The 13,309-nt window shown below is 34.7% G+C and overlaps 1 protein-coding gene across 1 annotated transcript; it reads right to left on the bottom strand.

The window, feature by feature from the left end:
* Nucleotides 1–1,119: 1,119 nt before the first annotated feature.
* LOC113064557 (adhesion G-protein coupled receptor G7-like) lies at nt 1,120–11,773 on the bottom strand. Its single transcript, XM_026235410.1, has 12 exons — nt 11,615–11,773; nt 11,407–11,498; nt 10,982–11,118; nt 10,766–10,885; nt 10,519–10,679; nt 10,027–10,176; nt 9,672–9,784; nt 3,900–4,228; nt 2,381–2,462; nt 1,770–1,928; nt 1,389–1,548; nt 1,120–1,218 (listed from the first exon to the last, which is right to left on the bottom strand). The coding sequence occupies exons 1-12, from the start codon at nt 11,744–11,746 to the stop codon at nt 1,120–1,122; spliced, it is 1,734 nt and encodes a 577-aa protein (XP_026091195.1). The 5' UTR covers nt 11,747–11,773.
* Between the last annotated feature and the right edge of the window lie 1,536 nt (nt 11,774–13,309).

Below are 13,309 nucleotides of genomic sequence, written 5' to 3'. Positions count from 1 at the left end.
TACTCACTTAAAACTCCCACAGATCAAGTTTTCAGCACATTTAAGTCTTATTTTCACATAACAACGTGGTTATTTCTAAGTGTGTGAGTTGTTTACATGCTAAATATGCAGAGCTTCGGGGTGCGAGGACTGGGATTGAGAACCGCTGATGTAGAGGAGGGCTTGTTGTTTGTCATTTCTCCAATCAAATATGCAGACATGGTTTATGCTTACATGGCGTGATGCAACGCAACACATAAAAAGACAGCATCAGTCATTATAATCAGTAACTATGTCCCCATTAGATGCAACAAATGCCTCATTTGTAATAGGTTTTATTTGTTCTGTCTTGTTGTGCGTTTTCAGACTGAAACACAGCATCACAGTACGGCAAGGGGCGTATCATTTCCGTCACACACTTGAGGCATTCAGCCAATCACAACACATTGTATAGTTGGCCAATCAGAGGACACCTCGCTTTTCAGACCGATTTCAGAAAGGCGGGGCAACCTTAAACCACATAAACACATTTCATTAAAACCAAATACACAAAATAATTTTCTGTTCAGCAACATCATATGACCCCTTTAAGGATCTTGTCTATGTTTCGGGTTGGTTTGTGCTGTTACTACTGTGCCTTTCTTGTGGGAGAGTATATATATATATTATATATATATTGTTAGATCTTAGATTAGATTTCATCTTCATCTTGCCTATTGTAAAACCTAACCATGACACCAATGTTAATATATAGCAAATATTAGTTTAATGTCTTGTTTCACAGTGGCTGAACCTGTGAAATTGTTATTAAACAATAAATAAAACAAACCACATACATTTCCATATAGTGTCTTTATGGCTAAAATGTACATTTTAATCAATAATTTGTTCTAAAGCAAGTCCAACAGAAAATAAAGACTAAAGTAAAGGTTAAAGGACTGTCTGCATTGTAATATCTGAAATTTCTATCAAATGTACTTGTACAATATGAGTATATGAGACTATGCATTTAATATTAAATTTAATTACATGTCACCAGATAAATGGTTTTCTACCACAAAAAAAAATAGTTTAAATTAAAACAAATATAATAATAAAAGAGTTGTATATGATATTGTCTGTTGTCCTCTTTTTGTCCATTTAAGCTTCCTCCTTTGATTCATTCTTAGAATCCAGTTTATATCGAGTTTTTGTCTTTAGATAAGACTGGAGTGTGAATAAAAGGAAAATCTGAACACCCTTTGAAGAACAGAAAATGTAGTGGTCAGTCACCAATCAATGCAAGACAGAGATATACCTAATATCTTAAAACATCAGCTTGAATAAATTTAACAAAATCTTTTCTGAATATGAAATACCATCCTTTGTATCAGTTTATAAAAAATGATAAGTATAGTGTATTGACGCACCTGTGTCGTGTTGCAGAGACAGAAGACCACACTGAGAATGATGTAAAGTGTTTTGTCATGAGTGATGAGCACAAAGTAACCAACGATCCAGGACAAACCGAGCACCACAGCCAGAGAGAAACTACTCAAAATCTTCTTCTTCATAGGAGTCCCTCGTGAGCTAAAGGACCAAAATAAACATTTAAATAATACAGAAAATATGAACTATTACAGAACAGCAAACGTTGCCACTCTGAGAATTTCACCTCAGATACTGCTCACATGAAAGAATTCAAACTATTTTCAAACCAAAATTATATTGTAGTAAAGTACAACATCAATTAAGTTTACATTAAACTTGAACTTTGTTTTAAACATGGACCATTCAGTTCAGTTAAATACCTCTTGAGGTTGGGATTCGCACAGCAGATGGTTTGAGAGAAGTAGACAAGCAGAGATGTGTTAAAACACAACATGACCGCTAGAGGGAGCAAGAAACCCCACAACATCGGGCGCTTTGGATCAAACCTTCCCGCCTTGTCCAGAGACGCCAACCAACAACTACAGCAATAAGAAGAGAAATTTTCGTATTTTCGTAATCATAAACACTATGGTTTGTAGGTTTGCAGTGTAAGCCCTGATAGCACACATACATCACAGAGTCTATTTGATGTCTGCATTTACATCTGCTAGTCATAATTTTTAGTATTGATGTCTTTATAAGTATAAGATATCTTTAGAATGTTTATGATTTAGAATAAATGTAAAACTGGCATCTTAAAGACGTCTATCAGATGTTTGTATACAGCAGATGCTTTAAAGATCTTTAACAGACATCTTGTAGATGTACGTGTGCTATCTGGGAAGAGTTTTCCCATTTATTGAATGTTATTCTTCTAGTTATTTAACTCTAGTGGACAAAGAAGTAGAAGTCTTGCAGATTCACAAGAAATAGCTTACTTCCACTGTGAAATATAAAGTGGATAAAGGGATAGAAGTGATTTTTTACTTACAACTGCTCTTGTCGATAACCTAAAGGGTTCCTAAAGCTGTAGGTGGTGGACAGTGAGACGCCGACAATAACAGCAGGCAGACCTAGAGATATTATATATGAATGTGATATTTCAGAATTATTATTATGAATGATATGATTATCCAAATGCTCCTTTCTTATTTTATATTTTAAGATTAGGCAACTTTTACTCACTTAACAAGTTAATCTTTAATAATAGCAATAAATTAATAACAGTTAAATGCCATCTTCAGCTAATCTCCAAAAGAATAACGATTACCAAATTGTACTTAATAATGTTGTGAAGCTCAAATTCACATATAGCATTTAAAATGACTGTTTATTTACTGTTATAGTAGTATATTAACTAAATAGTATATAATTTTAATATTAACATACTATAACAAGAAATCAGTATCAGTCCAAATTTTACTATTAAAGCTGCAGTACGTAATTTTTTGCCTCTTTGTCGCCATTTCTGTCTGAAAAGCTGCAATTGCCGGTGTATGCTAAATTATCTTCCTTGCATGAGTTGTGCTCCGACATGGCTCCAGCGCCGATGAATCTAATGTTTTGAGGTGAATATATCGAGGCAGACTGGCAATCAGTCACCACACCAGTGCGGACATTTACTGTACTTCGCAATCAAAGATTCTCTCCTATGTTTGGGAAGATATGACCCAAATAAGAATTTTCACCATATATATATTTGTCTGAACAATTAAGTTACAAGTCTGCCAAGTTTGTTCTGACCAACTGAGGAAAAAAGCATTACAATAAATCGTGCTACCAATGGAGAATAAGTGTAACCTTCGCTTAGCTCATATCACATCAAACCGTGCAAATTATTATTATTGTTAAACTTTATTCTCAAATTCTTAATTCTAACTACATCAGCATTGCTTGACTATGTGTATCAGGGTGTGATTTCAGTTTCATATTAAGAAATTATTTTAACCCAAAAAGTTAATTATGTTCCCATCTTTAAAATAAAGATCTTGTGTAATCTCAGGCGATCTGTAATCAGATGCGTATTTGAATTTGAAAGTGAAATATAATTTCATTTCATTTTTATAAATGTTTCATAAACAGATCCGCCATCAAAATAATAAAATGAATTATTCTAACTGCTGTAAGAAAAGGCTATAAATGATCAGCCACCTGCAGGATCCTTACTTGTGATAGCCTAGTAGCTGGGACAACTTCTTTATGTTTACAGACGTAAAGTAATGACGCAACAACATTCTCGAATTTCCCGCGAAAACCTTACCCTACAACTCAAATTAGAAAACATTATTATAAGCTTACTAATGTGAAGCGAGCTAAAGTAAGGCAATTGTTTTGAACACTGGCTATACATGTACTTGCTCAAATATTGATTTTGGATCATTTTTAACAAAAAAAAGTTATGTACTGCAGCTTCAAATATAAACTATTTAAAATCATTTATTCTTTATTTACAAGTTATGCAAATAGAATTAAACTGTCATGACTTTTAATATCAGTTTGTTTAAATGTACCCCAGCCAACTGTCATGGCGATGGTGTGGAAAGCTCGGGGCGGACCGTTGAGGGCATTTCTAATGAGGAAAAACACATGCGCTGCATACAGGATGTTCCAGGCAAACGTGGCCAGCAGGAAGTACTGCAACAGAGCTGTGATTGCTGTACAAGGACCCTGATCGACATTCTCCTGCACATCTGAAGAAGGAATAACGTTCTGCTCTGAAACAGAAGCCTTTGAGTTCTGGACCGGGTTGTTGATCCCAAAAATGAAGAGCAGGTAGTAGGTGGTCATGCACAAACAGATGTTTACCAAGAGCATAGTAGAGTTGGCTCCTCTCTGTTTCCTGTAGAGTTTATGAAAAAAAAACATATATCAGGAGGATTAAAAATACACATTCATTTTGAGAGTTCCACAAACCAGGGGCCCGTATTCATAAAACAACTTACGGCTAAAGGTAGCTCATCACTCGCCGATTTATGAGCAATCTTAAGAATAATGGACATCATTCCAAAATGTAGGACTCCTAAATTTTTGCTCTAAGAGTATTTCACAAAGCTTTAGCTAGTTTTAGCGTTTTAGCTCTAAAAATAGCTCCTAAATCTGTGAAAGTTCAGGAGTTGTGAAGAGGACTCCTAAATCACTAATATCAAACCACAAACTATCCTAAAATGGCTGTTGCCGGCAATCTGCCTGGGAAAATAAACATATTAGAAACATTTTATGATAATGAGCTTTTAAAAAGTTATCGGCTTTGGTTTTGGAGGTTATCTAAAACTAAATTTTCCTTTGATTATATTCTTGTTTTCATGAACCAGCTGGACAAGAGGTTAAAGCTGTTCTTGCATCCTTTTTTTTTTTTTTTTTTTTTTTGCATGTACTGATATCAGTCATGATTATTCTAATCTGTTCATCAAAAGGCTGTTTTTATGCATATTCACTAATTGTTTATGAGAGGCACACATGTAATAGGATGAAAATTAGCTGAACATATACTGTGTAATTAGTCACACTTAAGGCTGATTTATAATTCTGCATCAGACCTACACCGCAGATTTTACGCTGTATGCTATGCGTCAGTTTTCATTTATACTTCTACGTCATTGTCTGCATCTACATGCAGTACACATGCAAACCACTAGAATGCAGTGTGCATGGGCATGTTGCTGGTGTACCACGACTAAAGCCGAAGAAGTACCTCATCGGAGAATCATTATAGCTGTGATGGTGGCAAATAATTATCAAATCATTAAATCATTCTTTAAAACTACAAACGGAGACAACAATGGAACAGGAGAAGAGTGTATTCTTTCCATCTCAACAAGGACTCGTACCACGGCAGATCATCATTGTTTGTCGCGAACAACTATGAACTGATGTATAATGCTATATAGTATAATAAATGATAAGACACTTGTTCTTTGTTTTATTTTATATAAAATGGTGTAACATTAAAATATATTAAAGTGCACATAAAAACACACGAATACATGATCTACAATAAAAATGGCAAAAAAAACTATATTTTTGTCTTGTTCTCCAGTAAAAAATATTATTAATGCACTTATAATAAATTCTAGACAGTATGCTGATAATTATTTGCTTTTTTATGGTGAATAATAACTGACACATGAACAATAATAAAAGTCACTAAAAATATCACACTAAATAAAGTATGGAGAACTTTAATTATTTCAATATATTATTTTTCTCATTTTTGTTTCTAAATACATTTGCCATGATTAAGAATGTTTAATTTTGTTCAGTGGTAATACCATGGTAATATTTGAAATAGACAAAGTTACAATAAATATTGCAACATATGAATATGGTTCATTCAGTAGTATGAAATTTGTATTAAGTATTAAAAATTTTTTTATCATGAAATCTGCATGATTATGACAAAAATCATAAATGTTGATTATTCCCTTGAAATTGTAATTGCAATTATGATGATCAAAATTTGAATTAAATGGTGTTTTGAATAGTGTTAAACCACTGTTTGAAGGAACTGCATGCCATATATTTATATACAGGATATATATAGCTGTATATGTCTTTCTTCTTTCAGAACAATCCAGTTGGAGTTATATTAAAAATTGTCTTTGATCTTTCAATCTGTTTAATGCCACTCAGCAGATAACGTATGGTGGTCAGGTTTGCACATTCGTCGCTCAGAAGTGAGGAACGCCGAAGCACAGTGGAGAGATAAAAAAAAACAAACAATTGTCATTAATTAAAGTACAAAGGAATTTGTAAGGAGGAATATACTTTTTTAAAGTAACGTTCCCAACAGTGCTTGTCAGTGAACTACGGCTCTGTGTAGTACAAGTCCAACCGGTGTTGCCAAGTCTGCGGTTGTTTTTCATGTCCGCGGGTCGAAACGACCCCAATCCCAATAATGTGATGTTTAGCCCATAAATGCGAATTTTACCACGGGAACCCTGCCAAAAAGAATGTGTATTGTATGTGTATAATCGAAACGCGATTGGGCTAGTTTTGAGAAGCAATTGGGCAGGTTTTGTTTTGAAAACCTGGCAATCCTGATCTGAACGCACGTGCTATTTAACTTCTTTAAAATTGATGCACTGTATAACACAGTGGCATTAAACAGCTTGAAAGATCAAAGATAATTTTAAATATAACTCCAAATGGATTCGTCTGAAAGAAGAAAGTTATATACACCTAGGATGACTTCAGGGACTTCAGAGTAATTTATGGGCTAATTAAAATTTTTGGGTGAACTAACCCTTTATGCGTGGTATTATCATGTTATACTAAAACTAAATAGAAACAATGTAAGGAAACACATCGTACACTGTAAAAAAATTTGCCGTTAAATAACAGTAATTTTCTGGCAGCAGGGGTGCCAGTAAAGTACTGTTAATTTACAGCTCTTAACCATTAATTTTCCGCTCTTATTTTTTAACAGTATTTTACCGTAAATTCTACCATGGAAATTAACTCCACTCCCACTGCTTCAAACAGTTCGAGTTTTTAAAACTAGCATTCCTACGATGTTAGTACTATGAACTTATTTCATTTGAGTCCACTGAGAAGGAATATTTCTTAATATAACGATGCAAACACTTAATGTGCAGTAATAAAGTAACTAAATACATGACTTTTACTCAAATCACCGCAGCTCATTGTCAGCTATAGCACACATGTATGTGCTGAAGTACTTAACACAGAGATCATCACTGTATCAGCGACTCCACATTTACTGTGTTTATATAAAGCAGCAGAAGATCAGAATTTGTGGCTCATCATTGACTGAAGCACAGGCTCTACTCTCCAGCACAATGGTGAACAACCAAACTACATTAAACTAAACGATCTCTCTTGTGCAAACACACATTAATACAGTCAAGTTCAGTATTTACTCTCATTATCAGTGTATGACTTTGCCTAATTTTTTTTCTATGGATGTTCACAAATATTTTAGTTAAATTAACTTTTTTTTTTCATTTGGTAAATCTGACGTTTAAATTTTACAGTATATTACTGTTTTTCCTTGACTTAACGGCAACAAACTGTAGAAAAACACTTTTTTTGCTGGCAAACATTTATTTACGGCAAGAAACAGTAGAAAAACAGTCATTTACTGGCAGCAGGGGTGCCAGTAAATAACTGTTTTTCTACAGTTTGTTTCCTGTAAATTAATTACAGTTTATTACTGTTAAATTATGTTTCATGCTGTTTTTTCTTCATCTTAAATCTTTAACCCTTTAAACCCCACAAGAAAATCCTCAGTTTTAAATGAACACTTATAATGTGTGCACACTACAGAGTGTTAGAGTAACATCGAATCAGTGAAGTTAATGAGATAATTCGGTGATTAATTGATGATTGAGCATTAGTGATAAACACCTGCAGAATCACTGAAGCAAAGAGAAACACAAGAACTACAAACTACTTCAACCACAGCCTTAGATGAAATCAACTGAATAAAAGAATACATCAAATCTCTCAAGATCTGATTAAACAACTACTAAAACAGCTTCACCAGATTCACATTACTTACCAGACTGACTTTATTTCTGTCAGATGTCTACAGAAGAACTTATGGAGAGTTAAATAGGTTTAGGTGTTTTTTTTCACTACCATGATGGAGATCAGTGTTTACTTTAGTTGGGCTCTTGAACGTGACTTTTCAACAATTAAGGTTTTTTTTTTTTTTACATGCTGTAACAATTGCGCCTTTGGAACCTGTTATAGCAAAACAAAAGTACACAGAAGAAAAAAAATCTGATGTTGTTTATAGATTGACAAGAACAAATACTATTATTTCTGATCTAATCCCATGTCTCTTCTCTTATTGATACTACAGCATAAGAAGGAACACTGCTGAGCCATAAGTTATAAAAGACTGTTAAGAAAATTTCACTCATAATAAAAAAAAAAAACCTTTGCTGAAATTTAGACAGAAACATCAAGAATCAGCGTATGAATCACAGCAATGGTGACAATCCAACAGATCAGTTCTGAGCATCACAACACATGCTACTAAAACTTAAAACAAATGCAAAATGATAAGCACATAAGAATTCAAGAAAATAAGTGAACAATTCAGTGGCATAATTTATTCATGCCGCAATGCATGCTGGGAGTCATGGATGAGTTTTATCCTGTGCTGGTACCCAGCATGCATTGCATCATAAACCTTTTGATTGTCACCATTGTTGAGATTAATATGCTGATTGTTGATGTCTCTCTTTCAGTGTTGTGAGGACTGCTGCCCAAAATATTTAAAGCTCAAAAATCCATATCCAGATAATCACATTACCGTTCAATCTTATAAATTTGAAGAAACAAACAAAAGAAAAGTGTTATTCACTCACATGTTTCAACACCAAATTATTATTTGACTATTATAACAACAAGTCAGTCTAGTAGATCATGCCTGACAGAAACAGTCATAATCACTTGATCATCAAGATTAATATTGATGTAATAGATGTATCATAGAGATACAAATATAGCAATGAAACAAAAGTTGAAGTACAAAAGTCAAGGGTCAGGAGCCCAACTAAAGCAAACACTGATCTCCACAATGGTGATGCTAAACGAAACTAAGATTATCATCTACACCTCTGTAATTCTCAATAAGATCTTTTGATCTCTGATCTCTGATCTGATAGAAATAAAGTCAGTGCGGTTAGTAATGAGTTAAGTTGATAAAGCTGTTTGTTGATTGTTTAAATCTTCAGTTGATTTCATCTAAAGCTGTGGCTGAAGTCAGTTGTATTTCTTGTGTTTGTCTTGTTTCTTTTTTCTTCAGTGATTCTACTCATTAACAGCAGCTGTTGATCATTGTCTGAATTCACTCATTAGTTTTCATTCTCTCTGTTAGGTGGACTATATTAGTAAACTCATGTAAGGAATAGTGAATGAGGGAGTAGGGTGTGATTTGAAACACAGCCGCTGAGTGTCGACTTTGAACGTTGTTAATTTACGATATATAGCAGCAGGCTACCTTCTCGAAAACGATGAATATTACCCAGAATGCACTGTTTTCCTGAAAAACAGTATGTTACTGTCGAAATTTGGCCGTTTTTTTACAGCGATTTTTAACAGTGTACACAGCACGCACAATACAATAACTGTACTCACGATTAATTGCTGCTTTGAACAATTATGTAATTGTGGCAACCATAATTGTAATTGCGATTAGAAATTTTATTAATTGTGTAGCCTTAAATCACAGTTTACAGTGACATCATTATTTTACCATGGTACAGTACAGTAAAGGACCATTTATTCTTAAATGTACCCAGTGCATTTACCTGGTCTTAATTTGATAAACTGCGGTGAGGACCAAACCCACAATAGACAGACTGCATCCCACAATGCTGATCCAGTTTAAAGCTTCAGAATAAGTGTAGTCTGCTCTAAAGCTCTACAAAGAGAGAAACATCTTTATAATAAATATTTATAGTTCACCTACATTCACCAAACATTAAAGCAACAATTTTTTCCCTTGAAATCAGTTATGATTTGTGTCTCCTGTGTCTCGTAAGGAACATCATTTACTGCATATATAGAGAGTTTCTATAGGAAAGTATGTTCCATTATGATGCCTACCTAGGAAGCTCACTAGCTTTTAAAGCAGCTTTTTTAAAACATGTATGTTAAACTTACCACAAGAACTGCAAAGTTGGTGGTGTGGTTACATTCACAGTGCATTCCATTGGGATCACGTATTTTGACGCAGCCCTCTGTTCTCCAGTCTCTGTGAGCGTAGTCCCAAAACACACATGCAAAGTCATAAGATGTTGAGCCGGATGTATTCTGGAAAAAAAACATAAAGACACAATAATATATATATTGTAATTGTTTTTTTTTTCTGTTAGTATTTCATGATTATTGTCATTATTTGGTTTCATTATTATTATTCTTATATATATATATATATATATATATATATATATATATATATATATATATATATAAAAATATACTGTAAAATATACAAAGTGGTCATGCCTGAGCCACATCACCATGACCAGGGTTTATTTTGAAGTAATGACTGAAAGTATGTTAAATCAAATATAGTTGTTTTATTGACTATAACACAAGTGAATGAGAAGCTGCTATATTTTATGCATTCATCATGACTTTACAGTCATTTACCTCTGGCCTGATGGTGAACTCCACGTTATCAAGCACGCTTCTGTCTGACAGACTGGCCGACACTACCCTTCTCTTGGTATTGAGTTCACTTTTAAATAGTTTTGAGTTGAAAAACTTATCATTTTCATAAAGCACCAATCCAATACCGAGATTTCTGTTCCCTATGGAGAAACAGAGGGAAAATATATTCAAAACTTTGACTCTTCATTTTTATTCCTCAAAATGAGAACAGAAACATAAACAGTACCCCAGTCTTTCTTGGAAACATTCTGCAGTTTGATATTTAACAGGAGATCAACGGGACGTCCTGAAGAGGATGTCATGTTAGCAGCGTCTGCACCCAGACCAGATCTTTCAGGAGAATACTCTGAGAGTTTAAGAAGTAGATAGGTCTTTCTGATATCAGCACAGATGTATATTAATTACACTTTATATGATCTTTATATGAGGTTTCGTCACTGACCTGTTGCAGCGTAGAATTGCACTTGTGGGGTCCACTGTGACAACTTGATGCTTTGCACCACCAGGTTTGGTTGCACCAGTACACTAGAGTTAATGTTACTCATGTTCAAAGCAAAATCCTCCAAAGTCTTTGTGAGACTATAGAAATTATACACATACAAAAGTTAAACACATATCCATCCAACAACAAAAACAATAATAGTTTAATAATAATAATAATAATAATAAGAAGAAGAAGAAGAAGAAGAAGAAGAAGAAGACAATTCTTAGTCATTTACTTCAGTAATAAAGATACATATATATATATATATATATATATATATATATATATATATATATATATATATATATATATATATATATATATTATTGCTTTACACTGTGTGTTGTGTTTGTGTGGGACAGGTATGTGTGGAGTGTAAATACTTCTCGAGAGCATTGTAAGTGTCTTCAGAGTATCTATCTTTATCAGTGTTCATGAGCTGACTGATGGTGACCACCACTGACTCTGCAACTGACTGTATAAAATATATACCATTATTATTATTACAATATTATTACATTTCTATACATCGATGAAGTCACACTGTTAGACAAATTATTATTTTATTTTTTCTTGTTTTTACATTCTTACCTCATTTAACATGCTGGCAGACAGCAGGTTATTGACAATTGTAGCTGCTGAGGTGATGTTCTGGGACGTCAGCTGCTCAGGTTTGGATGTGAGCATCTGGACACTGGAGGCAATGTACATATTCTTTTCCATAGTCTCCTAAACAAAACGACCAAAACCATTGTGCCAATATTTGTTTAATCAAAAGCACCTAAAATGCCAGAGTTCGTACCATTGACTAAACAATGACTATTGTTAACCCGAGGCAGTTGTAAAAAAAAAATATTTTATTTTTTATTACATTTGACTATTACTAAAGATTTATAAACCTGGGCTGCATTTCCCAAAAGCTTTGTAAGCCTAATAAGTTCGTAAAAACGATCGTACGACTGATCTTAATATTACGATCCGTTTCCCAAAAGCATCGTAACCTAAGTAGCACCTGAAAATCATTGTAGATCTACAAGTGCTTTAGAGTAATCGTAAAGCCATAAGTGCATCGTAAGAAGACAGATTTATGCTGTCACCTGCAGGACAATTGGCAGATTGCACCTTTAACTTGATTCAAGTACCATGTGATTGTTACGTCCAGGAAGTTTTGCATGCTGTGGATGTGTGTCACGGTTGGTAAACCGTGGTCTCGGGTTTTGCACTATGTGGGTGGAGTTGTGTGTGTTTTGTGTCAGCACTGATTGTTTTGTGTGGGCGCCTCTGCTAATTGTTCATGATCACCAGCTGCTACTCATTACCCTTCCCTATATATTGGCCTGTCTTGCGTCTTGTGTTTGTCAGAGCGTTGTTTGTCGATCTCAGTGTTCTTATGTTCTACCGGTCTTGTTTATGTGCTTCTTGTCGTTGGATTGTCCTGTCTCCGGAACCCCGTCCACTCCTCCTCATCCCCGGATCTCACCACTCACCTTCACGGCTCTTCCCCTGCAGTTCCTGTGTCACACTCTCCTGCTGCCAATGTTCTAAACTCGCACTTGCATCCTCACCTTATTGAACAACCATTACAATGTGTTTCCTGTTGTCTCATCTCTAACAGGGTTGGTCCAAGGCTAAATGAGGGACTGCCAGTGGTTGGACCAGAAACGGGACCTGTACTATAAACTCGCTGGAGGGCGCTCTCCCTTTTTGCTCTCGCCTTTGTTTTTGCTAGACATTATTAATGTGCTGTGTGTCTCGTTTTGATTGGACTATGCTGGCTCCTGTGTGTTAAACAGTAGTGAAAATGCTGTCAGATCTTAAGTCTTTAACAGAGTGCTGTTAACCACATGTTTTTGGAGAGCTTTATGACTTGAACTCCAACATTTCAGTGTTTGTTTGTGAACCATATTTGAGGTCGTAGGGGGTGAGTGCCTTTCCTTGTTTTTGTAGACCATTCGGCCATTAGCCCTTTCTCCTGTTTTTGGATAGGTGAGGTGAGATTGTTGTATTTTGGTTTCTTTATTTTAATGCACAGGGAAGTTAGTTTCTTAATGGGAAGTTAGAGGGTTGTTTGTTTATTGTTTTGGCATTTGCTCACCTCTGATCATTTGCCTCAGTTTCTTCTAATTTGTTTATTTGTTTTGTGGTTGTTTGTAAGAGAATAAAAGAGTACTTAACAGCTAATCATTGTGGTATCATGTTGCGGCCCTGACCTAGACTGGGGCCGTAACATAAATTGGGGTTCTTTGTCACGGTTGGTCTAAATTGGGCATTGGTCCGTGGCAGATA

This window comes from Carassius auratus, chromosome 47 (genome assembly GCF_003368295.1).
Source record: "Carassius auratus strain Wakin chromosome 47, ASM336829v1, whole genome shotgun sequence".
Taxonomy (NCBI): domain Eukaryota; kingdom Metazoa; phylum Chordata; class Actinopteri; order Cypriniformes; family Cyprinidae; genus Carassius; species Carassius auratus.
Note: the sequence above shows the minus strand (reverse complement) of the source record. Positions and strands in the feature narration are given on the sequence as shown.